Here is a 27,739-nt window from a genome sequence, read left to right on the forward strand (position 1 = left end):
GAACGAGTCCGCGCATTTCAAACATTGACGTTGATTATTGCGACGGCGAACAGTGATTTATAGTTTTAATGTGCGGTTTCTGGTGTTCACCGCGAGACGTATTTAGATCTCTTTTTAATTGTATTTTTTTTTTTTTCCCCCGTAGTGGACTTGCGGCCTAAAATAGCATGAATTTTTGCCTGTAATTGGAAATGAGCGAAGAAAACAAGTTTCTCTGTGTTTTCCCACACGGGACACGCGTGATTACACGTGTGATTACACGTGTGATTGCACGTGCGATTACACGCGCGATTACACGCGTGATTACACGTGTGACACGCGCGATTACATGCGTGGCACGCGATTACACGCGTCGCAACAACGTAGGAAAAGATATGCGGAAAGGTTTTCACACGGGAATCTACGTGAGCTTCGCGCCACACGTTTCCTACGCGTCATGTGATCACGCGAGTTCCTCATCAGCGCGATATCGATGTGTGTTTTCTGTAAGGCGACGAAGCCCCTTCAGATATTTAGATAATATAGAATCATTTGTATATATTCTATTTTTAATCTGCTATTTATTTGTAGCGTGCTGCCAAACAACATTTTGTTGTGTATTTATATACAATGATAATAAAGAATCTGCACAGGCTATTATGTACAATAGAACACCATATATATATATATATATATATGTATGTATATATATATATACATATATATATAACACATGTTCCCACAGAAAAGCTGTGATTCATAAACACTGATCCGAAACGAGATTTTTAGATTGTCATGAATTTCAATTCCCCCTCAAACTACAATACAATCTGTTGTCATAAATATTCAGGCGAGTGAGTTACATTGTGCTCACGACGAGACACCAATTTTGTTTCTTCTACGAGCCGCATCTCCCTTTTAAAATATTTACACCAACCCCAGATCCGAACCATTTTCCATCTGTGATTTATTATTGAACTACCAGTTACGCTCCCACGCGGTTCAGCCGCTTCACAGCCCGCAGCGACGCTTCCGGCCGTTCACCTCCACAACCCGACCGCTCCGCTTCATTTCGGGATGTCGTCCCCGTTCCCTCAAACCGACTCCGCCGACGGCCGCCGTTCTTCCCGCGGAACCGACGTGCGCGCCGATGTTCACGAGGGCTTTTGCACCGGCCGCTTAGTGCACACGGCTAATTGTGGGGGAAACGCAGCGGTCTCTTTGCAAAGGCGAAAAGACGACGAGGGCATTTGGCGTCGGAACCTTTATTTCATTTTCTCGCCAGTAATTAGATAAAGAAAAAAAAAAAAAATCCGGGACGAGGACGTGGAGACGAGGTGCAAACTTTCACGGCCTCGTCGGCGACGTCCTTTCATCGATCGCACGGATCCCGCCAGAAAACCACCGCAGCTCGGCCTTTAAACTTAAGAGGGCTGAGAACTGGCAGTGAAACAGTTTTTACACTTCGACGTCAAATTAAAACGATCTCTAGCGCAGGTAAATTATGGCTCAAAAGTTTTACATTTAAACGTTATAGTTGATCTGTACGTTAAAAACGCTTAATGTTTAATTTGCTGCTGTATGTTAACGTTGATGTTTTTAGTTGGTTTATTATTCTCTTCTGGTTTATTTGTTCTTTATGACTGTGAAGTCTATTGGGACCTTGTTGCTTGGTGATTTCGCACTCGATAAATTGATCGATTGAATATTATACGACAAGTAGTTCCGACCCAGAGATCTGATTGGTCGGCTGTGCGTTTGAAACGTGCTCAAATCAGCGTGACATCCCACCCTGCTCATCACTAGTAAATATCACTCCGCCTTCTCAATGAGAATATATAATTGGAATTGAATTTCATATAATTTGCAATATAATGTTGTTTTTACTTGTTATAGGTCTACGACCCATTTGGAGAAATCACGTCTCGTTTTAAAACACTGCTTTTTTTTTTTTAAGGCTTACTTTCTAATTTGTGACGGGATTATTTTCAGATGGACCAACAGAAAACTAACAAGAAGGAGCGACTTTATAAAGAATCACTGAAATAACTAATAAGAAAATGTATTGACTTCGAATTTTGTAAGAGAAGTTGAATGGGAGTCTATGGAGCCGGAGGATTTTTGGAGCCGACCTCTAGTGGCACTCGGTGGTATTGCAGTTTAAGGCACTTTAGTCCACTTTTATATACAGTCTGGTTTTTACTAGAAGTCTCTGTTTATTTAACACCCTCCTTTTTATATCACTTGATTTCTTTTTTTTAATTTGTTTAATTTTTTTTTTATGATTGACACTATAGCGGGATGCTTTGCAGCGATCGCCTCACTCACACCTGCGTAACCTGTAACATCTAATCAATCCTTCAGGTGCTCAGCGTGGATTCTACAACCCGACACGGTCGCTGAGGATCGAGCTGACGCTGCTGCTGATGTCGTCTCGTCTCGTCTCGTCTCGTCTCGTCTCGTCTCGTCTCGTCTCGTCTCGGGCAGGTCGAGTTCAGGTAAGGAGTCGACAATCGCGCCGCAGTTCAGACGTCGGGCCCAAAGGTGAGTTTCATGTGTTTGTCTCCAGCTGCTTGACGCGTACTTGTTGCGTTTCCTTTGGCCAAAGCCTGCCGACTCTCTTGGCTCCTTCCCAGTTTCGCTCCGCCCTTGTCGTGCTGTTGGAGATAAGCGTGAACTTATCGCCGTTGCTTCTTCACGCTGGCTTCTCAGTTTGTCATTACGCTGCATATTCATTATGTAATCTGCGTTTTTATTTTGAGCCGAAGTCTGCGCAGCGGCTCAGATAATTTCTCTTGGTGTCGTCTGGCAAGTTCCTGTCGTGTTTACCGGAATTTACAGCGATAATTGGACCCGTTGAAAATGATAGCTGGATGTGTTGGACGAGGCATTGGGGCGTATTTTCTCCTCGTGTTTTTTTTTTTGTGGAGGTTTCATGGTTCATAGTTGTTGATATTGTATAACGGCATTTAAATCTGGGCAACATAATAACGTGTAATATAATTTATTTGTTTTTTAATCAGCCAATCGCAGACATCCTCTAACCTACAAATATCCGGGTCACATCATATAACCTGACCGTAAGTGAGAATCAAAGAAACATGAAATATATCAGCGTATTTCAATATTAGAGATAATTTGGAAAGTTTAAGAGAGTTTGATTTGCTGCATTTCTGTGTATAATCTCAGTACATTTTAGTGCTAAAATATTGCCTGTTTATCTGCATGCAATTATCATTTTGCTGTTTTTATTTTATTTACAGTCATCAAGATAAATCAAGACCAATAAATAGCAGTAAAAACCACAACACTGAATACTCCTGTGTAACCAACAAAAAAAACTAAAACCAATGTAAAATAATATAATAATGTATATTTTTTTTCCAATCAGCCAATCACAGACAACCAGGATGCTCTTCCGTATGCTGACATTTGTATGACAAGTGAGAATCAAACAAACATGAAACTTCCTCATTTAACATTCATAACAGGACTCTCAGCTAATCTCAATACTACGGATAATTTGGTAAATTTAAAAGAAGAGTTCAAGTTTGATTTGCATGTTTTTCTGTACATCATTTGAGCACTTTCTGTACGTTTTTCACAGTAATCAAGAGAAAATAGGCACAATTTAGTTGCATCCATATTGTTTTCTACGTCCCCGGATATCCAACACAAACAAAATAGCATTGATTAGAAACCCAGCATAATTAGTCGACTCTATCTTATTTAATTAGATTACCTTTTGTTGCATCTCAGCCCCCTGAAACCTTGATGAGTCCACAGCTCTAAAGATATTCTCGGTGCTTTGCAACAGACACACAAAACACTGCCAGACTGACCTCATTTGAAGATATGGATGGGAGCATTTTTCTGACAGTGGGATTTAGAAATGATCTCGTCCTGGGAATTCCTTCCCTCCTTCATTGCGACATGTACGTTTCATCCCTCAGTTGTGTGAGCCTTCGCCGTGCGATCTGTGTTTAATTTTTGAACCGGCGGTAACCGCGAACGTCTCCGAGGTGCCTGATTTGGACGACGCGTGAAAAGACTTGTCGTGTACGTTGTAAACCAATGAATGTTTTAACGTGTTTGGAGAAAAATGAAACGGTTTCTCTTCAAAGTAAAAAAAAAAAATACAAAATAAATTTGCTTTTTTAATTTTTTTTAAGTGTAGAATCAGAGGTGGGAAGCAGCAGAAATTATGTTCACAACAGGAACATCCTGTCTACACACACAGATTCAGATACTGTAACATGTTGGTAGGAAAACAATGTTGTTGCCAATCAATTTTTACTGACGGGTCGGGTCGGGGAGTGGCTGTTAATAAACGCATTTGTTTTTCGTGAGCTCATCTCTCTCCGGTTGTTTTAAAGTGGAACATTTTCTAAGTCTGAAGAGAGAAAAACCGACATCTATTTTTTTGTTTTTTGTTTTTGTCCAATTTGTGGCAAAAGCTGATTTTGAAGTTGTGCTGTGAATACCAGTCGTTTATTGCCAAACAGTGTCGAGAGAGGTCGATGAAAAAGAAATGAGAAATTTAAAAAGGTGCTGAAAATGTTTCCGAAGAAGGTATTTCATGTTTTTAAGTGAATAAACGCCTCAATTTGCCCCAAAAAGTACAACTCACTTTTTCTGACCAAAAATTAAATGGCTAATTCATGTAGAAATACAAAAAAAAACAAAAATAAGGTGCTAATAGATGTTGAAACAAAACTGTGTTACAACCAACGATCATTTTGCCCTTTATTTATAATTTGTAACACATTTGAGGAAACTAGGAAATAAATGGTTGTTTGCGTGCGTTTCCACCAGGTGGGATTACAGGACACGTCCAGTCAGTTAAACGGAAGTCACTCGGCTTTTGTGGATTTGATTAACTAATTTAAATTTGCTCCACTTCAGTACAACATCAGCTATTCAGGTCTTGCATTACAAGTTAAACAGTAATAGTAATAGTTCACCAGTTTAGGGAAATGCGCTTATTTGCTTTATAGGCGGGAGTTTAATTAGATAGTTAGTCCGACCACAAGAAATACTTCCAGCATATAAAATGACGTGTGAACAGATTAAGCAACTGAGATACATTTTTTTCTGACTTTTAGACCTTCTGGTAGACATATTTTTAAACTTTGGACGTAGTAAAATTAGCTGGCGTATTGTTTGTATTAAAGGGCTCATATTTTACGTGTTTTAGTTACAGTCTTGATATCAATATTAAGATATTTCTTTTTGTGGTTTTAAGAACTAAAAACCATCAAACTATATTTTTTCATCTGTCTTAAGCTTCACTCTGGAGCTCCACCAAGAACAGGCTGTTTTCTGTCTATGTCTTTGATATCAATGACTCTCTCTTCTGATTGGCTGACTCTTATCGGAGCGACACACGTCAAGGCCAATCACAGGTTTTCTTTGGTCTTGTAGCTTGCTAGCTTGCTCGCTCTCTGACTGCTTGGTCTTTTGTACCATAAAAAGTTTTGACAGCGGGCCGTGCAGACGGCGGGAAAATGACACCGAGTTTGTGACATCACAAAATTACAAACAACTCCGTTACTCAATACGGGCTGCGTGCATTCCTCCGTGGACTGAGCATTTTTGGCACTCTCACAGAATTTATACAAAACATACACCTGTTGCATAATAAAGAAAGAAATCAAAATTTTCATTTATACAACATAGGGGACCTTTAATTTTTGAAAAGTGTGAATATACCGTTAAATTCCCCGAGTCACATCATTGTCATCTTCTTGCAAAATAACATAATTTGCATGTTTCTGCTGTTTCTTGTAAATAGTTCAACCATTATGTTGAATATCAGTGTATGAATATGTTAATTACGTATTTATTCATATAGTTTGAATAGTGCAATCTCAAGCCACTGTTATTTTATACGTTAATCTTGCAGTTTCGGTTTGGCTTTTGTTACTTTAATGCCTTTTCCTGATTATACTTCTGTACGCGAAGGACTTTTGATTCTTACTTTTCTCCGTCACATTTTTTTGTTACACAGTGAAGGACCCGATTTATTTATTTTGGCCACACGTAGGCAGTGATTACTGCTCACTTCAGCGGCTGCCCTGATCTTCGCTGGCTGTGCTCCCACTCACTAAACGCTATTATGAAAGATGCGATTAGGAAAAAGGCAGACTTGGTGATGTTGTTGCTGAAAACACTTAAGACATGTAGTTGTTTTTTTTTATTTTTTTTTTTTATCTGTGGTTAAAATTCAGGAGGCAAAAACAACCTTCCTTTCAGGTAAAATCACGATTTAATTTCTCTACATGAAAATAAAGATGACCGATAACCTGAATGTTTTCGAACCATCTGACTGGCGCGATTGCAGCAGCTGCCGTCGCATCCGTCTCGCTCATTATAATTCCTCTCAGAGGTTCGAGATGCAGCGCTGGATTTGGCTGGAGCAGAGGTCAGATGGAGAGTCTTTACTGTACAGTGGCGACGAGCAGCAGGACGGCCCGGGGTGATGATGTCTTATTTGGGTTTGTTTACTTCTTCAGAATATCCTCTGCAGCCGCACCCAAACAGAGATGATTAATAACATTCTCAAAAACAGAGGAAATTAATAGAGTAGATTGCTTTGCTTTTTTTGTTCAACCTTTTCGTTGCCAGAGTTCAGTTTGCAAAATAGTGCTTTCACCTTGTCAAAAGACAAAATGCTTTTATGCAGAGTGCATTACGGGATCTGCATTCGCAATACGTTCTATCAGATAAATTGATTTGATGAATAGAAAGATTTTACACTTGAATACGCTTGTACGTCTAATCTAGTTTTGGGAATAAAGTTTGGCGGAGTCCATTTAAAAAAAAAAAAAAAAAAAAAATCTCATTCTGACAGGAGGTTTGTTTACTTTAAATGAACACCGAGCCGGGTAATGAAAAAATAAATAACTGAAAGCGCCAATACCAGACTTTACTTCCATGTTGGCCGCGGCGGTGTAAAAATTTAAATCTCCATTAAAGCGACGCATTCCATCAGATTGTGTTGTGCATTAAACACCCGAAGAGAAAGATATTTAACATTAGTGGGAGCAGAATGAAAAGAAAGAACACATGAATAATAGTAATGACATTAAACTGGATTAATGTCTGAAACTTTCACAGAGTTTTTCCCGGCGGAGAAATTTCATGGATCAGTCGAGAGCTAAGAGGAGAACTTAAAGCCGGAGAAAGGTTAACTGATGGAGGCTGGATAAAGCCGAGCCGCACGCAGCTTTACAAAATATGTTGTAACACACTTAACTTTGCAGCTCGAATTGAAAATGAGGTGAGGTCATCTCAGCGGGAGCCTTTTTTTTTTTTTTGTTTTTTTGCCCCAATTATAACTTCTCTGATAAACTTTTTAATTTTGTCGCCTACCTTTGAGAGACCGTTTGTTAATTCTTCCGAGAAGAAGCTGATCTGCAAATTTTTCAACCAATAAAGAAAAGACGCTTTTGCTTTTTACCCGTTTCAGTTTCATTTCGAGGGTTTTCGTGTAAATTCAGGTTCGGTCGAGAAGCGCCTGTTTGTCTTCATTCCTGAAATGAAAATATTGAGTTTCTTCATGCACCTACTTACTCAAATTCACTTTTGTCCTCAATGTACAGCCTCTTCTCTTTTCCCTTTTATTTGGATTTTCTTTAAGACACTTCCCTCCAAAATGTGCCTTGTCTGAGACAAATCGGTTGTTTAATATAGCCGTGCATTCTTCTGCGCCGTGTCCCCGAGTCAGTAATTAACCTTAAACAATATCTAATGAAAAACAAGCCACTGGTTATTCACAGCTTTATCTTGCTGCCGAAAAGCCTTCCATAATCTCCCCCCACCCCCACTTCACCCACACACACACACACACACACACAAATATCTCCTGGCATATTGGTGGCAAGGTGGAGGTGGGCAGCTTCTTTTTTTTTTAAGTGTGATGGATGGAGTTTAGTTTCAGGCTGCTGCTGTTGCTGCTTGCTGCTTCCTGCTCCGACCCAGCTGTCCCCAGAGAGCCGAGGACGAGCCTGAGTCACCGTGTGGTTCTGCTGAAAAACAGACTTTTGTCGTTGTTCAATCTGTGTTCACAAGAAGAGAAAGGAAGAAAAAAAAAAAAACTTGACTTGATTGTCTTTTGGGTTAATTTCTTGGCTTTGTCAACCCTGTAAAAACAATTTGACCAATAAGAAGCAGCTGACCAGTGGTTAACCTAAACCGATGGTAAAAAAAAAAAAAACCACACAAAAATACATTTTATTCTATTTATTTATTAAAAACCTTCTCCTGAGACTTTCTTCTTGATTCAATCAGTTACTTCAGAGAACAGAGACATGGAGCGCTTTCTAATTGGTGGCTGCACAAAATCCCATGATGCTGACACAGCGGAGAAAGAATTAAAAGGGCGCGACAAAAAAAAAAAAAAAAGCAGGAAATATGATGAAACTAGGGCTTCACTCAGACCTCAGATGGAGGTTGTTTACCAGCTGTGCAGTCGATAGACTGCACAGTAAATGGACCGATATCCTCTATGACATCACTCGTAAGTTTCCTGATGAGCAGGTCCTGCGTTACAGGTCACACTACCATACTGTTTAGTACGTCCCGTCTCGGCTGTGCCTAGCTCCGCCTACTTCCCGGTAAATCCCAAAAATGGGCAAAGAGGTGGTGCGTGGGTGGAGCTCTGGCAGGTCTGAAGAAGTCTGGTTGCTGAAACCAGCAGCATGGAGAGTTTTTGTTTGTGTGGTTCTAGTTGACTATCTATAAATGTGACAGTACTCAGCTGTCACTCAAAGCAGCCGTTACTGACGAGTATCTTACAACAAAATAATTCCTCCCCTTACATTTGTCATTGTCATTAACGGAACAGTTTGCAGTCGAGACCATTTTTTTTCAAGTAGGTTGTAAACATGCTTATTTCTGCCGTATATATGCATATTTTAACATGGCAGTCTAAGAGAATTGACTCTCTTTTGAAGCCAGCCTCTAGTGGCCATTTGAGGAACTGCAGTGTGAGGCGCTTAATTATTGGCTTCATTTTTCAGCACCAGAGGTTTGCCGCCTCCTCCCACCCTAATGAAATCCTCAAATTTGAGTGACCTTTCCTGACGCATCATCTTCATTATAAAAAAACACAATAACTAACAATGAAAATGAAGAGCGGTATCTCGAAACACCATGTCACCCAGAAGGATAAATCCTTTCAGTAACACCGTGGCCTTTTCTCTGGTTTCTACGGCTCAGAATAACAAAGATGTCTGGTGTGTAAACAGAAACAAAAAAGAACAACCCTCAGGGCCTTTTGTGGTTATTATAAACTTTAAGACTATTCCAGTGTGAAATCTTTACTTTTCCATAATAAATCTAAGGAAACATCTGCGAGCTTTGGAGGTAAAGCTCGGTAATGTCCGTTACTGATCATCCTTCATTCACGTATTGTTTACAACTGACCCCGTCACCCGTCTCCTCTGTGTCTTCACAGCTTCCTGTTATTATTCGGTAAAATGTAAAATACTGTAGAATCTTCAGGGAGTTTTTGTTTGTCTGAAATCCTCTTATTCTCCGTACGAATATTATATGAGATTCTCACTTTGAGGAGACACAATCGCTTTTGTCGTCTTTACAGTGGGTGAAGTGTCTTTGCGGTTGCAGAGAATGAAGCATGACTTGGGTTGTGATGAAGTAAGATTATCATAAAACAAGATTTGAAACAAGGCAGCCGTGCGCCCCTCCTGGGTGTGTTGTGATTTCAGGCTTTCATTATGTTTCCTTATCTCTCATAATCTAAAAGTGTTACGTGACAACCAAAGCGTAATGTGCTCCCTGGGTTTCTCTGCACAAATTACTTTGTAATCTACGAGGAAAAAACAAAATAGAAACCGAGACATTCAGGCAACACAAAAAGGATATTCTGATCTTTTATTAACTTCAGGACGGCTGCCAATGATGTACGCACGAACCGAATTTAAGATCTTCCCTTAAATATTCGTACAGTAAAATCATGCCGTAACGCCAATGTTAACTTTATTTTTTACCTTTATTTCAAAGGTAGTATTTTGGGAAAGGCCTTTGCATCCCCCTTGTGTCTGTAAATACACAACAGTGACGACCGAGCGTCCGGCAGCACTGCAACTATTGTCTTAAGGAAATCAAATTTGCCTCCCAGCATCTCTAAAGCTCTCTAACTATCACAGGACATAATATCTCATGTATCAATACCAATTGGTCGCTGGACTTCGTAGCTTTTGACCGCCAGGTTAGATGTTTATCTCCGTTTCCAGTCTTTATGCTGAGTTAGCTGGACGTTGGCTTCGTACTTTGAGTGCAAAGCCGACACAGCAAGAACGCGTGGCTGTTTCAATACGGTCGGGAGTGTGTACTCTAAACAAGAGCAAATGCTTTAATATAATAATGGAAGATGGTTTGAACTGAATGGAAATCTCCGGGGAGGCTTTTAGCTCATGAGGCAAGTCGGATTCAATTCCTAGTTTGTGGAGAGGCAGCGGGTCGGAAATGAAGATGTCGCGGGCGTGTTCAGATGACGGCCCGCCGCTGGAAATGAAGGGAAGAGCTCAATAATGTAATAGTTTAATCCCTTAATGTCGTCGCTCTATAACAAGCATACCGAACAGGATCTTTTTCCTTTTACAATCTTTGTGTCAGAACATGACCATGAATAGAAATGCAGTTTATCGGGCTCTTGCGGGCCCATTTGATCTGGAGCATCGTCTACAGCGGTTAGTTTCCAGGGCAACCTTCTTTTTCTTTTTTCTTTTTTTTTTTATATTGTGACTTTCTGTTTCAATACAATGTGCAATCTACTCTGAAGCACTTGTAAGTAATTTTGTCAAGTGATACTGCCTGTGATGAAGTGTTATGTACGTGTGACACGTTCAAAGGGTGATTTGATGAAAGCTGTAGCTTGAACAACTTCATTCAAGTAATGGTTTTAAGTTTTGTTCATGGAAATAAGGGCAGTGATCACTTTAGGCCACTGTTGACTTCAAATTACTTTGGCAATACACAACTCTATTGATTACAATGAAAGGAAGGAGGGAGGGGGGGTTGATTAGTCAAAAAAAATAACCGTAGAGTAGGATGGAAGGACGGCAAACGATTCCCTATGGAGCGTACCCAGATCCAGAAAATGCTAATATCTTCTTGCATATAAGCTCACTTGGACAGGCTCTTTAAATGTAGTCTCTCTAATGTCATTAAATATAGTATCTGCGTGGATCCGTTCAGGCTGCCGTTCATCAGCTGGCCCATCTGGCTGCATCATGACGTGCTGTTCCGTCGTCCCCGTCGTGCAGTGTCATTAACAGACACTCGCCGGAAACTCTTCAGGCACGAGAATCTTTTCAAGAGTCCCGTCCTTGACCCGTCTCGCCAAACAAGAAGGTTTTCAGTGTGAAGTGGCTGTGTTCGGCGTGAAGACGAGGTCTTCATGCGCATGAGCTCACCTCGTCGTTATTGAATTTTAAAGCTTTTAGCCGCGGCCGTCCCCCTTCGCCGGTGACCGGGAGCGTGAAGAGTGTGAGCCGATAACCCGAAGTATAATGAACTGAGCACAAGTCAGACTCTCAGCTGAACGTACTCCTGAACGAGCTAAATTATAACTGAATGTCAGACCGCAGTTGTTTGTGCACAGTGATTCACGTAAAACATTAACGACCTGCACAGCCAGTGATTATGAATCTTTTAAGATATTTGAATCAGCAAGGCAATTTTCACTTTAAGAGCCGGACCGAGTCCTCACTTTACCTGCTCCTGTACACTCAACGTGGCCTTATAAACCAACAGCATCCTACCATGATGTCACCCTTTGTTTTGTGCTTTGCCGTTCAGAGTATTTGGGCCATCGCCAGCTTGTTTTTGTTTTTTTCGGAGCCAGAATTGACCATGTTTGGACAAGTTTGGGAAGAGCATGGAGTGGATCTGACTGAGAACTCGAGGACACTATATCTACTCACTTATACTGGCAGCCTGACCCCAACCCTGTCAATCAAACAGACCCCCCCCCCCCCAAAAAAAAAAAAAAGATAACGCTCTCTTTGAGGCCTAATTTCTATTTAATGACAGAATTATTCTCAGATAGATCATCAGAATATGGATCAGAAGGAGCCTATTTAACGAATGAAACCATTGAATAAGTCTGTTGGAGCCAGAGATTTTTTTTTGGCGCCAGCCCCTAGTGTTCCTCAGTGGTATTGCATTTCAAGGCACTTCCAGGACAGCTTCACAATTCAGTTCCAGAAGCTATGTCCACCCGCAGTCTATGATTTACTGCTAATTAATTACCATTAGAGAAAAAAATGACTGTTTTGACATCAGAATCTGCCCAACAACTTAAAATCAGCTCACTTACAGCGCGTCACTGTTAATTAAAACTACTCCTCTTTCCTTTGATTATGGAAATAATAATTATGTGAGAAGTTCATTATCCGGAGCTACGTATTTAACCTTGTGCTGCCAAAGCTTTGACGTTAATCTGATGCCATTTTAACGTTATGACTTCGTAAGATTTCCATTAAAGTATTTCAGAAATGAGGCCAATCTGTTAAACTGCCATCATTTGGGTGCATGTTTTAGAAGGGTTGTTGATTGTTAATCACGGAGCCCTCTCTATATTAAACAGAAGGAAAACCCTCTACCCTCTCCAGATGTGATCGCAGAGGTGCTTCACTTGCCGGGTTCAGCATTTGAGAATTCACTCGGCGGCTTGTGAAACGGGCTCGAGAAAGTTTCCGGTGGTCACTTGACCTTCCGGCACTCACAGATTCATGAGGCAGCGCTATTGATTTAAACAGGTGTAAAAGGGCCTCCTCCTGCTGAGGAAATTTAATCATGTCAGAGGGCCACCGGGTTATTGCACAAGACACTGTCACCAACGCCATAGGACACTTTATAGTCCGGAGGAGGGGTGGAGGGGGGGGGGGGGTGGCAGAGACAATATTAATTTTACTTTCACCTTTATATCGCGGGGTAAAGTGACGGTCCGGAGAGCCACGGCAGAGTCCGGAGAGAGAACACCAGCGAAACCGAGGCACCCAAAAAGAGGTTAATAAGTAAAAAAAAATATTTTATTCTTGGAAATAACTATGATGTGCTCAAACGAGCACTGGATTCACATTCTGCTCATTTTTTTTCTTTTTTCTTTTTTTTACTTAATATATTCAGGATCTGTGCTCATCCTCCCTGAGAAATCCAATGATAGAGTTCTTTCCTCTGTTGACTAAGCTAATTAAGTAGAAAAAAAAAACCTGCTTCCTATAATCAAAGCAACACTGTGATTAATTTCAATTACACTTAAAGCACGCTTCCCTTAAATCGCCTTTATCTCAATCTAACTGTAAAAAAGTCTCGTATAAACCTCAATATTTGAAACAATCGGTGGCAATTATACTTCAAAGTCACGTAAGGTCTGCACTGTGTGCGTGCAGTCGCAGGTGAGCATGCTCAGACTAATTTCAATCCCTTCTGGCTGACTATCGGAATCTGTAGCTTAAGTCCAGAAGGAGCCGCGACATTAAGTCCTTCAGAGTGAGCGAAAAGACGAAGGGGAAAGAGTCGGCATGGCCCAGAAAAATAACCGTAAGTTTCATGTTCTGATTATGCTCTTCCTTTTCTTTTGTTTTTCCAAGTAGTCATTTTGATTATGAACAAGAGAAACTAATAAGACAGCGAGGGGTAAATGAATGGCAATACCAACATGCCCGGATGACTTTTTTGTTGTTGTTTGTTGCCTGCGGATGTCACCTTGCCTTGATTTTCATCATTAGCACATTTGAGAGTGTAATTGTATCGCAGGCAAGAATGACTCACCCTCCTGAAAACAAAAAAACAAAACAAAAAAGCATAATCATTTGAATTATGATTTTCACCTCAGGCCGTCATGTGGAATTGCCAGGTTTTTATTTATATTTATGTGGGAGCGAATTCAATTAAAAATGTAAAGGGGTGGGTTTCAGTAAAAGTAAATCAGTAATAATTCAGTCATTAATCATGATTTTTTTTTTTTTTTTCCAATTCCCAACAAGTTATGTGAGCATGTTGAACCCTTTGTGAAATCCAGCAGGAATGTGTGATTGCGACAACGGGCCGATTAGTCTGGCTGAGCTCTTTTTCTTTTCCCTCCCTCTCTGACACGCAGTCCAATTCTCCATCAGGGATTACACACCCGCAGATCAACAGGCGGTCGAGTCGCTCTTTCGCAACGGGGTCCTCGAACACGTTTACCCGGCCTTTTTCAGGGCCGCGAGCCATACGGACCACGTCGGCGTCGCTCTGAGCGTCTGCGTGGCCGGCTACGTGCTGGGCGGCAGCTCCTACTGCCTGGGTTTGGTCTTCGGCGGCGCCTGGACCGGCCTCGTTTACTACTGCTGCCGCGACATCTACGAGGGCTACATGCTGAGGAGGCTGAGCGCGGACATGGCCGACATTCAGGCCAGCTACCTGGACAACCCCGACAACGGCTTCTGGGTGGCGGAGGCGGACGTCAAGGGTCAGCCCAGGGTGGTGGGGATGGCGGCGGTGGTCGGGAGGAGGGCGGAGGAAGACGGCGAGAGGTTCGAGGACTGGAACGGAGGCGTGATGGCGGAAGGCGGCGACTTCGCTCAAGAGGACGGCGGAGACGGGAGCTTCGGCGAGATGTCCACGGCGGCCGTGGCGTTCTCGTCGCGCCGCAAGACCCTGGGATCGCAGCTGACCAGGAGGGCTCTGGATTTCTGCAAAGAGCGAGGCCTCGCCCGGCTCGTCCTGGACGTCAGCTCGCCGCAGACGGCCGCCGTCTCCATGTGCCAAAAACTGGGCTTCGTCCAAACCACCTCCCACTCCAACACCCACGCTAACCGCTGGTTGTCCAAGCTGGCCAGAATAAATGTGATGCGAATGGAGAAGTTGGTTTAAACACAAAAATGGACTTTAGGCTTCAGCACCTGACGCAACCGCCGCTGTAACATTTCAGTTAATTTATGCTTCTTGTCTCGTTTAATGCAAAACAAAATAACCCGCCTCGGTTGTGTGATGTCTGGCCACTCGCATCGTCATCGTCGTCTGAAAAAGAATACATTAAATTTAGTCTTTTTTTTTTTTTTTTTTTTTTCCCCACAAAGCAACATTAATGATCTCGGTTTCCGTGTATTTCTTTTTCGCCTTGATGTTTTATGTATACACCTGCACCGCTGACAAGACCAATGCCCACAAATACGGAGCGCAATGAGACAATTAGTCAACTCCTCTGGTTCGTCCAATTACAGACAAATAAATCTCTAAGATATTTTTTCATTAAAATACCTATCGCACATCAAACACATTTTACATTCAATTATCCATTTTTCCTCCTGTCCACTAAAGAATATGAAATTACATGTGAGAAAGGAGAGACGTAGTCATTTGGAAGCAGGGGAAGTTTCTTTTAAGCCTCTTTCCACAGAGAAGTTGAATCCTTCCGCCTCGGAGGAATTAATGCCAGCTGACTTCTAAGACCTCACAACTCTTTGCTTAAAATACCAATGAAAAGTGCAGTAGTATGAGGACATTGGGAGGTTTAAAATTCTTTGGAGCTAAAATAGCCGTGTGTGTGTGTGTGTGTGTGTGTGTGTGTGTGTGTGTGTGTGTGTGTGTGTGTGTGTGTGTGTGTGTGTGTGTGTGTGTGTGTGTGTGTGTGTGTGTGTGTGTGTGTGTGTGTGTGTGTGTGTGTGTGTTTTTTGCATTTAAAAAAAAAGAGGATAAAGACTTCAGTATGCCGCAGTTACATTCAGGCCATCGTACACAAAAGCAAATACTGAGATTATCAACACCAAACAACGAGAGGAGAAGCTTAAGTGTTTCCTTATAGGCGGTCTCATGATACGTGTGAGGAGGGAGTGGATGAATAGATCTGAAAACGTTTTAAAAACACGGAAGCTGCGAAATTTGGCCGTTTAATATCTGAAACAATGTAAACAAGGAGCGAGCAAAAACCTTTCGTCGGCCACATGCACGGCGGAGCTGAACAATGTAGATTTAAAGATTTCTTCACCTACATTGCGTCAGAAATCCTCCCCCTCCCCCCCCCCTTGCCCTCAAAGGTGATTACGGTTTCCAAAAATATTATCAGCGCCACACAGTACCTGCTTATCTTGAAAGAGCGTACGTCCGAAAAGCCCCGAGGAGGACCCAAAAAAAAAAAAAAAAAAAAAAACATAGAGCAAATGACAGGTGTGACCTAAATGAGTTTCAAGAGGGGACGTGTACGGGATGGATAGAGCAGCTTGGCAATGACACACGCTCACACCATCATCAGAGGCCTTCAGCCATCAATCATTCCTGCTGTGGCTGTCGGGGCAAAAAACGAAAAAGAAAAGTCGACCGGTTGCCAGCAGGCAGGTGCCGAACCAGCCAAAGGAATATGAGCCTTAATGCCGGCCAACCTGTTGTCGTCCTCACAATTACCAGCACGACTGGCCTCGAGGTAACGGCAGCTTGATTGTAATTCCTCTCATACGAGTGAGAGAATGAGTCTGTTGCTGATTTTTGTGGGCAACGATGTTCGATGAAAAAAAAAAAAAGATTTGGAGTAAAATCATGAATAGCCACAGCGCCTATCAAAATAGTAATTCAGGGCTCCAATTTAACAATCGCAGCATTAAAGGCGCATCCAAATCCACTTTTGCTGCTTAAACGGCAGATAATCCGTGCTCAGAGTAAAGTTCAGATGGCTTGTACTTATAATAATATTTATATATTAATCTTTCACGCTGTAATCTTTTTATTTCTAATCTTTTGTGTGTTAAATGCCTCAGGATGGTGCCTAAACACACCTCATTTTAACACCAACATGCCAAGGTCACTCAGATGGGCACAAAAACAAATATTTTTGTATGAATTTTGATGTATGAATTCATCCAGTTCTCAAAGCTACCTCGGCAATCTTCGTTCCGTATTTAAGTCCTCCTGAAGATTGTAGGACGTAAAGTAAAACTTTTTTTTTCAAATGTCAAACTACTCACCTCAACCCGGTATCACGGCAAAACGTGAAATAGACACGCCGGTCCGCTACAGCACAAAACGTGGAATGGCCACACTTTGTGCTGTCAAGGCGTGAAAGTTACACGTTACACGCTGCATGCTTCGAGCCATGTGATTTACAGGAAAATGAAACTTTGGAGTGGGGTTTGGAAAAAAAAAGCATGGAAACAACTCAATAATAACATTGTCACCCCTCTTACCTCCTTGTGTTGCCAGTAGTACTTCTGATGACTCAACAGTCGGGCTCAGGATAGTTTTCTTGGTCATCCTCACAGGTCTATATTTCACACAAGTTGCAGCAGAATTTAAACATCTTTTTTTTTGGTCATTCGTAAACCGACTGGAAGGGTTGCAGGTGTCCCTGCCTGTTACCATGGAAACCTCATTTTGGAGGTAGCCTGGGGATATGGCAAATTTTTTTTTTTTTAAGCCCAAAATAGGTCAATATTCTGTTTTGTAAAGTTGTCTAACTTTTGTGAGACTAATCTCGGAGCAAAGTGTCAACGTGCCTGATGTTACTGACCGCTCTAAAATCTCGTCAAATCATTCTTGTGTGGCGTTGGCTTTAAAAGTCGTACCTTCCAGAAACACGACTGTCAACTGAAACCCCTCGATCTCCATTTAACACATTATGTGACCTCTAAAACCCCCAAAAAGCCTTAAAGCGATGCCCTTTTAATAAGCATGTCTTATCAAAAGGGATTCACACTTTCTTGTAAACGCTTGTAAACATGTATTTGATTTATTATTCATTATTTAATCAGATTGTTTTGTAGATCTCAGATCTTTTCCTGTTGATCAGAAAGGTCACGTTCAATCTGCTCCGGCTCCGCGTCGTAAAGCGATCAAACACCAAGACTTTCAAATGAGGAGAGAAAACTATCTAGTGCGAAATTTAATTTCTCATGGATGCATGCACGCAGCAGCTGAGAGAGAAATGGATTTATTAGCATACTTAATGAGAGCGTTGACTTCACAGACGGGACGAATTTACTTGGGAATTTCTTTCTTGTTTGGTTTTCTGCGTTTTATTTTTTACTTGGGAGTATAAATAACAAAAACTTTCGAGGGACTTTTCATCTGTGTGTCATTATTGGATTTGAGGTTCCCCAATTTGAGATAACATGAGATCAATGAAACGGGCAGACACTCATCAAAGGATGAGCTCAAAAATCCAATTGGAAAACATCTCTTTGTCCGCTGTCTGGTGTGTGTGTGTGTGTGTGTGTGTGTGTGTGTGTGTGTGTGTGTGTGTGTGTGTGTGTGTGTGTGTGTGTGTGTGTGTGTGTGAGAGTGAGTGTAAACTTTCTCGGGGATTATCTGGAGCATGGGTGCATGCATTGCATTCGAACAATACGGCATTACTTTCTGTATTTTATTAATCTGACTGGAATCGGGAATAAAACCATCGAGCTTATCGTCGGTGAAGAGTTCATAAGTCTTAAAGCGAAGTTTGGCGACGATAACAAAGCTAGTAAATCAACATTACAAACAGCACCTGTGTGAAAACAAGTCTGCCTCTTTTTATTTATTTATTTATTTTATATATGAACACCTTTTATCGAACAGAGGAAGATTATGGAGATTAATTGCAGTAAGAACACCAGCCACCTATGTGTCTGCTGTCGGAGAGCCAAAGCTAGATTTGTTTTGGATCGTACATCATCATATGCTACTTGCCTTTCATAATTGCTTTTCCGTCTTCTTTGTGCAGTTACTTTTTTTTTTTTCTGGGCCGTTCCGCCGAACTTCCACTGCTGAAGACAACACCTGGCCAATTAGCCGTCGGAGCGCGAGTAACGAAGGGAACAAACGGATAGCTTCTCCGGGCGCTGTCACCTCGCTGCATGTGAACCTGCAGAATCTGCACTTCCTTTTTTATTTATTTTTTTTTTTTTCTGAATAAATGCTCAATTATTCGCTGCATGGTTCGAAGAATGATAAATATGCTTTTTCTATAGGATCACAATATTAGACCGCAGCGCACACGCGGGAGGCGCCACAACAAGTAATATATGAGAATCGGGAGAAAATGTGTTAACAGGATCCTTTCAATTATAGCTCAACCGCTGCAACATGTATGAGAGCGTAATTAGTTGTCTCATTATCAGTCAAGATTGGGAGTCAAATTATGGGGATAAACGTGGGATTAGGAGTAGCTAATGAGTTGGTATTAGACAGCGATCCTCGCACATCGTGGATATATGTTGCCGGCGATGTTAGACGGAGGCTCGTTTGCTGAGCTGGAGGCTCGTTTGCCGAGCTGCAGCCTCACCGTGAGAGGACTGTGGGGGATTCGGTCAAGGAATTAATTGGACACAACAATAAGCGAAAAATGTATCACAGCTGTTGCAATTAGGAGAAATATGGGACATTCAATTTGTTATTTATTTTTCATGTGTTTGGCTCAATGCAAAAAGTTACCTACAATACCTGCATTCAGATATACAGAAGTGTAATAAGTTACAGTGAGATCCCCCCCCCTGTGCTTAAAGCGAGTCATGCAGTATTTTGAGATAATGAACAAAGAGACTCAGAGCTCAATCACAGGAGGAGTTTTTGCATATTGTATTGAATAATTGTGACTTTAAATGGAAAACTTTTAAGTGACTGCATGAAAGTTACTTGAAGTGGGGGATGATTCGAAAAGTTTTGCTTTATAAAAAAACCAAAACTCACTTCCCAGTGTTTGGACCATATCTGCCCCAGTATCTGAAAATAATATGAATTAAGTATTTATGACAAACACAAAGCTGTATTTTCCCATTCTGTAATTAATAGTAAAGAGCTGCGAAATAAATAGCAGTAAATGAGTGAGGCGAGGCAGGTTCATTAATAGAGCATCATTCAGACAAAATAATTCAGTTCAAGGTGTTTAAAGAGGCAAAGAAATACATTAAAATAAAATATTAAAAACAAATGAAAATTGCATTCTAATTCTAATGTGCCTTTAAAATATATGAAAATAAAAGTGCTTTATACAGGTAGAAAAGTACAAGACATTAAAATTGCAATTCATTTTTTGATTTACTTTAAAGCCCCAACACAACAATGTTATTAATTAAGTTTAAATGCCCACTAGTACCTGGTTATGATCAGTTTAGTATCTTGGTTTTGTGTTGCTCATGTAGACATATTACTGTTTTCAGAAATCTGTATATTGTTGTGATAATGGCCACAGGGATGCCCTAATGTTCCATGCAATTTTTCAGAACCAGAATACTAATGTGGCTTTAAAAGCACTCAGTTATTTAGGTACAGGAAACAGCTCTGGCTGCTGACTGACTCAAGCACCACAAGGTTTTTGCCTCATTGTGGACTCCAAATAATCAAAATAAATATAATTTTGATCATGCATCATATCGGCCTAATACGTTTAAGAGGTAATTCACAAAAACATCCTTAAGTGGCTCATAAGTGGCCAAATCATGAGAAACTTCTAAAGAACAAGAGACATGTCTGCCATAATGTAAAGTTTTTGGACTAAGGGTAATTCACAAAGCTCTAAAAGTAGCTTTTAAGTCTGAGAAGTTAAAGGGAAGCCCAGAGGACTTGCAGGCAGAGATGAGCTGCAGGCATAGACTCTATATATAAATGGATGTAATCTCCAGGTCTGAAAAGTGAAGCCAATGTGGAAGTGCTTTAAAGTGCAATACCATCGAAGGGCACTCGGGGCTGGCTCCAAAAACCCTCTGACTCCTCCAGACTCGTATTCAAAAAGTGTCAACTTCTCTCATTAAATACTAAATACATTTTTTTTCCCCACAAGTCATTATGGTGTCATTCAACAACTTCAGTCCTTCTGATCCGTATTGTGTTGGTCCTTCTGAAAGTAATTCTGTCATTATTGAGATATTAGGCCTCAAAGAGAGGTATGTTTGTGGGGGTGCCGAGTTTGATTGACATGCCTTGAGTGCAGTCAGGTTGCCTGAATAGGTGGCCGGGGCATAGTGTCCTCAGATTCTCAGTCTGATCTACACCTCGCTCCTCCCCAGTTCATCCACATGTGGTCACTTCAGGCTCCAAAAAAAACCCAGAAAACAATATGGTGACGGCCACAATGCCAGACTGCAGACGTGAAAACAGCAGTTCACAAACAGATGGGTGACGTCACAGCGGGTTTCCACTCGGCTGCAGATAATTTGGCTCCGTATGTTGATGGTGGAGATTTATTCTTGATTCAATCAGCTCACCAACAAATGCAAACAGTCCTGGAGATGCACAATTATTAATGACTTTAACATCAGAAGAGAGAGTTTGTAGCCCTGATGAATTGAACATCAGCTGTCTGACAATTATTCATCAAAAAAAAACTACGCAGACCCCAAGTAACAAAGTTCACATTAAATGAAATTTGGTGGAATCATCACATCAAAGTGGGATGGTTTGGTTTGTCAGCTTTAAAAAAAGTGTGAGTATGTGAGGAAAATCTTAGTTGGGAACTTTTATTGCTATTTAGCTCATAAGGGCCTTTGTGAGTCCCAAACCAGATGAGAGCAACAACGCACTTACAGACCAAAGAAGTGCTGCATCAACGAACTGATCGTATTCATGTTCAAAACTGGAAACAGCCGCAATAGGTGTGTTTGATTTAAGTGCTAATGTTATACAATATTTTATTTTCTGCAGGAGCTGCCCTTTCACATTTTCACATGTGCAGAAACTCGTGTGATCACGTGAAATGTATTTCGCCCGTGGGAAACATGTGCTTTTGGAACATTTTCATGGTGTAACATGTGAAGCCCCTTTAGATCCCAATATGAAAACTTTTCCACAAATGTTACCTGTTATCAGACGTTGAAACATGTGGTAAACACGTGTCATACATGTGATCATGCAACCCCGTGCAAAGCGTGGTTAATGTCACGTTTTGCCGTGATACCGGGTTGGATCACGTGTGCCGTGTGGAAAACGTGAAACTCATGTTTTTTTTCTGTAAAAGTGTGCTTTATAGATGCAGAAAAACATGAAGGTGATATATAGTATATCAATAACATTCAATATATATTGAATATCTCCAAAACATAATGTCCAACAATTGATAAAAGACATTTATTCCGTCTTCTAAAAACTGACACATTGGTTCTGCTAGTTGATTGTAATGTGACAAAGACGGTTAATATGTGATATACTGTTTTCTACGTACTGCTAAATACACCTGCTCTACACCTGGAGTACATTTTTCACAAGGAAAGTTCAATTGAAATATAAATCCCATGTCTACCCTCTAATTTTAATACATTCTTAGACTAACAACGTTTGATAAACATAAGTCATGATCCAACACATTTGGGAAATGATTAATTCCAAACGATATGCAGCGTAACTTCGTCGTATCTCGGAGTTTCCAGGGGTATTGAAGAAAAAGTGAAGGAAATAATCCCCATCACGGATGGACGGCAGACACCGTGAAAAATCCAGCTTTGATTGATCTCCATATCAACTAAAGACTCCTGAAGTTATTTAACGGGGAAGTTGGGGGGGGGGGGGGCGTGGGGTACTTTATCGCGCACGTTCGGTGAGTCGTGGATTAAGTTGTGGTGCGGTGAGGATATCTGGCACGTGTCACAGTATTAAAGGGGAGGAAGGGATAACGTCTCAGTCTGGGGTGATGAGATTTGTGCTCGGAGCGCGAGAAATAGACCCGTTATCGACTTTGATTTCTCCTCGAGGAAGCGAGGATGCACGGCCCTCCTCCCGGTTATGGAGCGCTTGTTGCCATCTGTTATGTAACTCCATACAAGCCAGCTGTCATATCAAGACAGATTATGTGTTTGTTAGCGGTTCGTATTCGCCGTTCTAATGCCACATATCTCAATCTAACCTTTTCCTGTGTCTTCAAAGCTTCAATCAAATCCTCCCTGTTCTCATTTTAGACACATTACATGTATGAAGATCTCGCACCTGGTTCATATTTCCAAAAAGACTGTTAAAGTGTCAAATTAAAGCTTTTGTTGTCGGAGGCGGGGGGGGGACGTTGGCGTTTTGTAAATTATGGGCTATAAGCGAGCGCAGCTGTCTGTTGGAAAGCTTTGTGTTTTTCCTCAGCCGGGTGTCACTTGTCAGCACCGAGCGACGAGACGAGCCGCAGTGTGACTGCAGCGTGTGCGAGGTGAGACGTGATCTCTAAAGTGAATCCAGCGGGTTCAGACTACCGGTATCGACTCGCCTTTGGAAGCTTAATAGAGGATTTAATAGGCCCAGACAGAGAAACAACTTACATTTTTCATGATGCTATTCCTCCGGGGTATTAATGTTTGGACGGGCCTGACAAACCTACAAGATATTTATAAACTGCAGTGTTGGGCTCGCTGTACAGTTCAGGTGTCTCGGAGGATCGTTTTGGGATGGATCCTTGCTTCTTCGAGCAGAGGGCTGAAATGGATTTCTCTCAAAATGAAACAGAGACCTATATGCCTGGAGGAAATTGGTTCTATTTCAAAATGCAACGGTAGATAAAAAAAAATAAAAAAAACCTTTTGAACCGTTTATCATACAAAACCTGCGAAGGCTGATTACAGGTTCAGTAGTCTGCCCCTGTGCAAATAAGAAAAGACAACATACAGTTAATTTACAATGGCAGACAGAATAGAGGGTTGGATGGATACGTACATAAATAAACAGAGAGCACAGATGAGGCAACCCCGCTTCATGACAAACTGTGTAACACACCTGTCAGTCCACTACTGGATACCAAAAATCTGAGGATTAGGTTCAGGAAGGAACTGCTTGGGTTGGGTTTGGATATCATCAGGGTTTGGGTTAAAATAAAAAAAAATTATGGAAGTAACAATACTTACGTCATGTTATGTCAAATTTACATGATACATGGAAAGACTCCGTGTTCCTTTCTCATGGACGTGAACCCTGGTTTCCTGAGAGCCATTCAGCCACCCCAAATTTTTCCAACTCACAAAATGTTACCAACTAAACCTATATCTACCCCCACCAAGGAAGCTGCGGTTTTGGTGTAGTTTGTTAGTTTGTCAGCGGGATTACAGAAAAACTAGCAGCTCAATTTTCATGAAACTTGGTGGGAGGATGTAGACTGTACCAAAGGAAGAACTAATTCATTTTCAGAGGGGCGGATCCACCGATAATTTTATACTTTTGTAACCAGTGTGAGGTTTGGCATTTGGGTTACTAAATGCCAAACATGTCACTAGATGGCAGAAAAGTTCACTACAGTAAGAAAAACATAGGCCATTCTTGAAATACAATGACGATAATACAATCCACATTCACTGGGACCTTCTTTAGGATATTTGCATGCTTGCAAGCAGTCGTTACGAGACACTCGAAATAGACATTCGAGACATTGCAATAGCATTTATGAATATAGTCAGACATACAATATATATAGTGGTTGTGTCATCGTCGCTGTTGGTCTTAGAGGATATTTGGGAGTTCGATTCACTTCTGGGAAGGTATAACGTTGTTAGGAGTTTTCTCAATCTGTCGATAAAGTCTCTCACTGTCAATCTGTGGAGTCCTGGAGCCTTTCAAATAGCTTTGAAACCCCTATCAGACTGATGCATTTCAATCACCTTCCTCTTCCTCTCCTCTGGAATTTCTTTCGATTTTGGTCAGGCGTGCAACCGGAGACACCTTTAAGCCACTCGATGCTTCTGAAATTGGTCAATTTATGTGATTATTTGATTGAACTGGGCCGGTAGTAATCAGGCCCCGGTGTGTCTGGTCCAGCTGCAACCATGTCATCAGCTATCAGTTTGGTCGTTTTTTGAGGGATTTAGTAACGAAGAGCTTGAATACATTTTCATACAGGCCCATTTTAAGAAACCTCCTTGCTTCAATACATATACTTATTTAAAACTATTTTTTTTTATGTTGACTCAGATTACTTTTGCTTTATGTTGATTTTGATTTAGGGTTACGGAGATACCAACAAAAATAGGCCGAAGCCCGGTGAGGGGCGGGGTGGGGGTTTAATACATTTTCACAGCATTGTATGTTAAAAAAATACACTTCTGTTACTGCGGAAGAAATAACAAGGAACAATTGAGTGTCCTTAAAAACTATTTGCGCAAAATAGTGGGTCATCAGAAGATTCCAGATTCAGATGTATTTATTTGAAAAACAGCTGAAACCTGTTGTCAAATTTTGACCTTTGCTGAATGACTGAGGATTTGAATAACACGTGTTTTGTTTTCTATACACTTGTAATTAATTTAACTCTGTGCATTTTATATTTTATATTTATATGTAATATTTTGTACTGCTATTTTACTGCTACTTTATTGCTTTTCTATTATTCTATTATTATCTTATTGCTTCTGTATGCTGCTGTAGCGAAAAAAAATTTCCCTCGGGGATTAATAAAGTAACTACCTACCTACCTACCTACCTACTCGATTTTACATGAAATGGTCTGCTGTGGAGATCCTTATTAACCACTAAACCATCTTTTATTCAATGTTATTAGACCAAAAAAACATGAAAAAAAGGGAGATATTACAGTCGAGTGGTCTGAGACTCCCCCACCCCACTTGATATCCAGAGATCATCCGGGGTCTTACAAGGTTCACTTCACAGAGAATGAAATGCATCCCAGCTGCAGACGATGTGTCTCTCTGGCTGGGCTTGCAGCATGTCTCAGCCATCCAACGCAACTCACTCCTGCGGGAACGGATTTAGTTGGATTTTTAATTATCCGACTCTGATTTCTAAATTAGTTTTTTATGCCAAAACTAATAATAACAATAGACAGTGATGGATCTTGGGAGACTTGAATATGCTTATGAGGAGACAGATTGTCCTCCGAGCCGTCAGAGATTACCACCCCCACTTAGAAGCCCATAAGCAAATAAAAACACTTGTAAGACAATTAAATGACACAATCACACCAAGGTCTTAATTATTATTCTTGATGGCATGGGCGAAATAATGATATTCATTTACATTTCATTGATACCGTCTTTTCTTCATAGTTAGCCTAGTTTAGCAGTTTGAAGGGCTCAGTTTATTTTTCCCATGGCGCTCATTGGTGAAAAAAACAAAGCTTGTGTACTCACACACAAAAAGGAAATATGCTGACATGAAACAGCAAAAATAAATATGATGATTTTCAGAGAGATGAAACTGGAGTTTGCAAGTTGAAGCAATCCTGAATGTCTCCGAATCACAGCAATAAGTCTTCTTCTCCGGATGGGTGAGTCCACCCATCCGTCCTCCCACACACACACACACACACACACACACACACACACACACACACACACACACACACACACACACACACACACACACACACACACACACACACACACACACACACACACACACACACAGACTCGTTGTCACTATTGTGTGACACACACACACACACACAGAAATTTCTAGACAAACCTTCATCCTTCATTTGCTGCCACCGTTTCTGTCTGTGTCTCGCTGTACAGCTGAACCCCCACAACGATAAATATGACCACCGCTGGCGCTCAGAGGTGAAAACACATGATTACAACACACTGCAGCCCAGCAGCTCGGGCATCAGCTACAAAGAAGGACAGACATGGATATTTACTGATTCTGGGGGTGCTGCACAGAGACTGTGATGTCTGCTTTAAGATCTCTTGGTGTGTGCTGTTTCGTCAAGACAACCTGAATAAGCACATCCTCTTGCTCCCTTCTCAGGAGACCTAATTGTTGCTGGACGTTGTTTGTATTTTTCTGCCAAGTTGCCAGAAAGTCTCCCTCTCTTGCACCTTTTGTAACCCCCCCCCCCCCCCCCCCCCCACACACACACACACACACACAGCAGGGTTCCTGCGCTGTTATTCTAACCACCCTCCCATCAACTGATTCATGACTATGGAAAATGCTGATGAGACTAAAATAACCCACCGTCTGAGTTGCATCATCAGTCACCTTACCTCCTCAGGGTCAAACACATGAACCACACAATGCCCTGACCGTGCTTGCATCTTAAATTTGCTCTGATTTTCTGCAAATCTGACTCATGTCTTTATACAGTATAGGTGGTGAAACTTTGCTGAACTCTGTAATGAAACTTGTTATATTTCAAATCTTACTGTTCTTTTGGATTTTTTTTTTCCAGATTACAAAACTATCTAGCCTCTAATTATTTAGTAAAAACAGATTAACACAAATATAATCTTAGAGGTTTAACTGGGAGTAAAGCAGTAAATGTCTGATGTGCAATATTGGATCAAAAACCAGAGTATCACCAAATTTATTACAGTTTATGCTGTGCATGGGGAACATGAATGGCTGTACCAAATTCCATTGAAATCTATTGAATATTTCACTCAGAACCATAAATGTGACCCTCACGGTGCTGCCAGCGACAATGTCAGGGAAGCCACGCAGTCGTTGAGCTTGATCCTCAGCGGTCCATGAATGTCTGGACAAAATTTCACAGCAGTCCATCTCAGAGCTGTTGAGACATTTAAGTCTGGACCAAAGCAGAGATGGTTTACTGCTGAAGTTAAAAGTCTTTGATCTGCAGGAAGAGCTAGATCAGAAAAATCATCAGGATTCATCAGGGATACCTGCTAGCCCTCTGAACGGTTAATAACGATAAAGCCTACAAGGATTTTGTTAGAACAGCTTCATATAAATTTAAATTAAGGTTCATCATGTCTGGAAATTAGAGCTGTGAAAATCCTCGATTATCCACGTTGGGGCAAACAGACATTTTGGCAGCGCAGCGCTTCAAACTCATTCAGTGTGATGATAAAAAGAACTGATGCGAAGCTCCTGAAAACATTTCAGCCGAATTGATCTCAATCTG

At 41.2% G+C, this 27,739-nt stretch overlaps 2 protein-coding genes across 2 annotated transcripts in view; both read left to right on the forward strand.

Annotated features, from left to right (window-relative positions):
- Positions 1-27,739, forward strand: part of LOC138628081 (teashirt homolog 2) — a 253,786-nt gene that overhangs the window by 123,420 nt on the left and 102,627 nt on the right. The gene's annotated exons all lie outside the window — the stretch shown is intronic.
- LOC138628140 (N-acetyltransferase family 8 member 3) lies at positions 1,057-14,865 on the forward strand. Its single transcript, XM_069710980.1, has 3 exons — positions 1,057-1,234; positions 2,344-2,523; positions 14,111-14,865. The coding sequence occupies exons 1-3, from the start codon at positions 1,057-1,059 to the stop codon at positions 14,863-14,865; spliced, it is 1,113 nt and encodes a 370-aa protein (XP_069567081.1).

This window comes from Brachyistius frenatus, unplaced genomic scaffold (genome assembly GCF_029030835.1).
Source record: "Brachyistius frenatus isolate BFR_SWC_R1_liver_20210118 unplaced genomic scaffold, ASM2903083v1 Contig_95, whole genome shotgun sequence".
NCBI classification, from domain to species: domain Eukaryota; kingdom Metazoa; phylum Chordata; class Actinopteri; family Embiotocidae; genus Brachyistius; species Brachyistius frenatus.

Coding starts and splice junctions, on each gene's coding strand:
- LOC138628140 (XM_069710980.1), top strand. CDS start 1,057: ATGTCGTCCCCGTTCCCTCAAACCGACTCCGCCGACGGCCGCCGTTCT. Junction 1,235..2,343: donor AGACGACGAGGGCATTTGGC/GTCGGAACCTTT, acceptor TCAATCCTTCAG/GTGCTCAGCGTGGATTCTAC. Junction 2,524..14,110: donor TTCAGACGTCGGGCCCAAAG/GTGAGTTTCATG, acceptor TCTGACACGCAG/TCCAATTCTCCATCAGGGAT.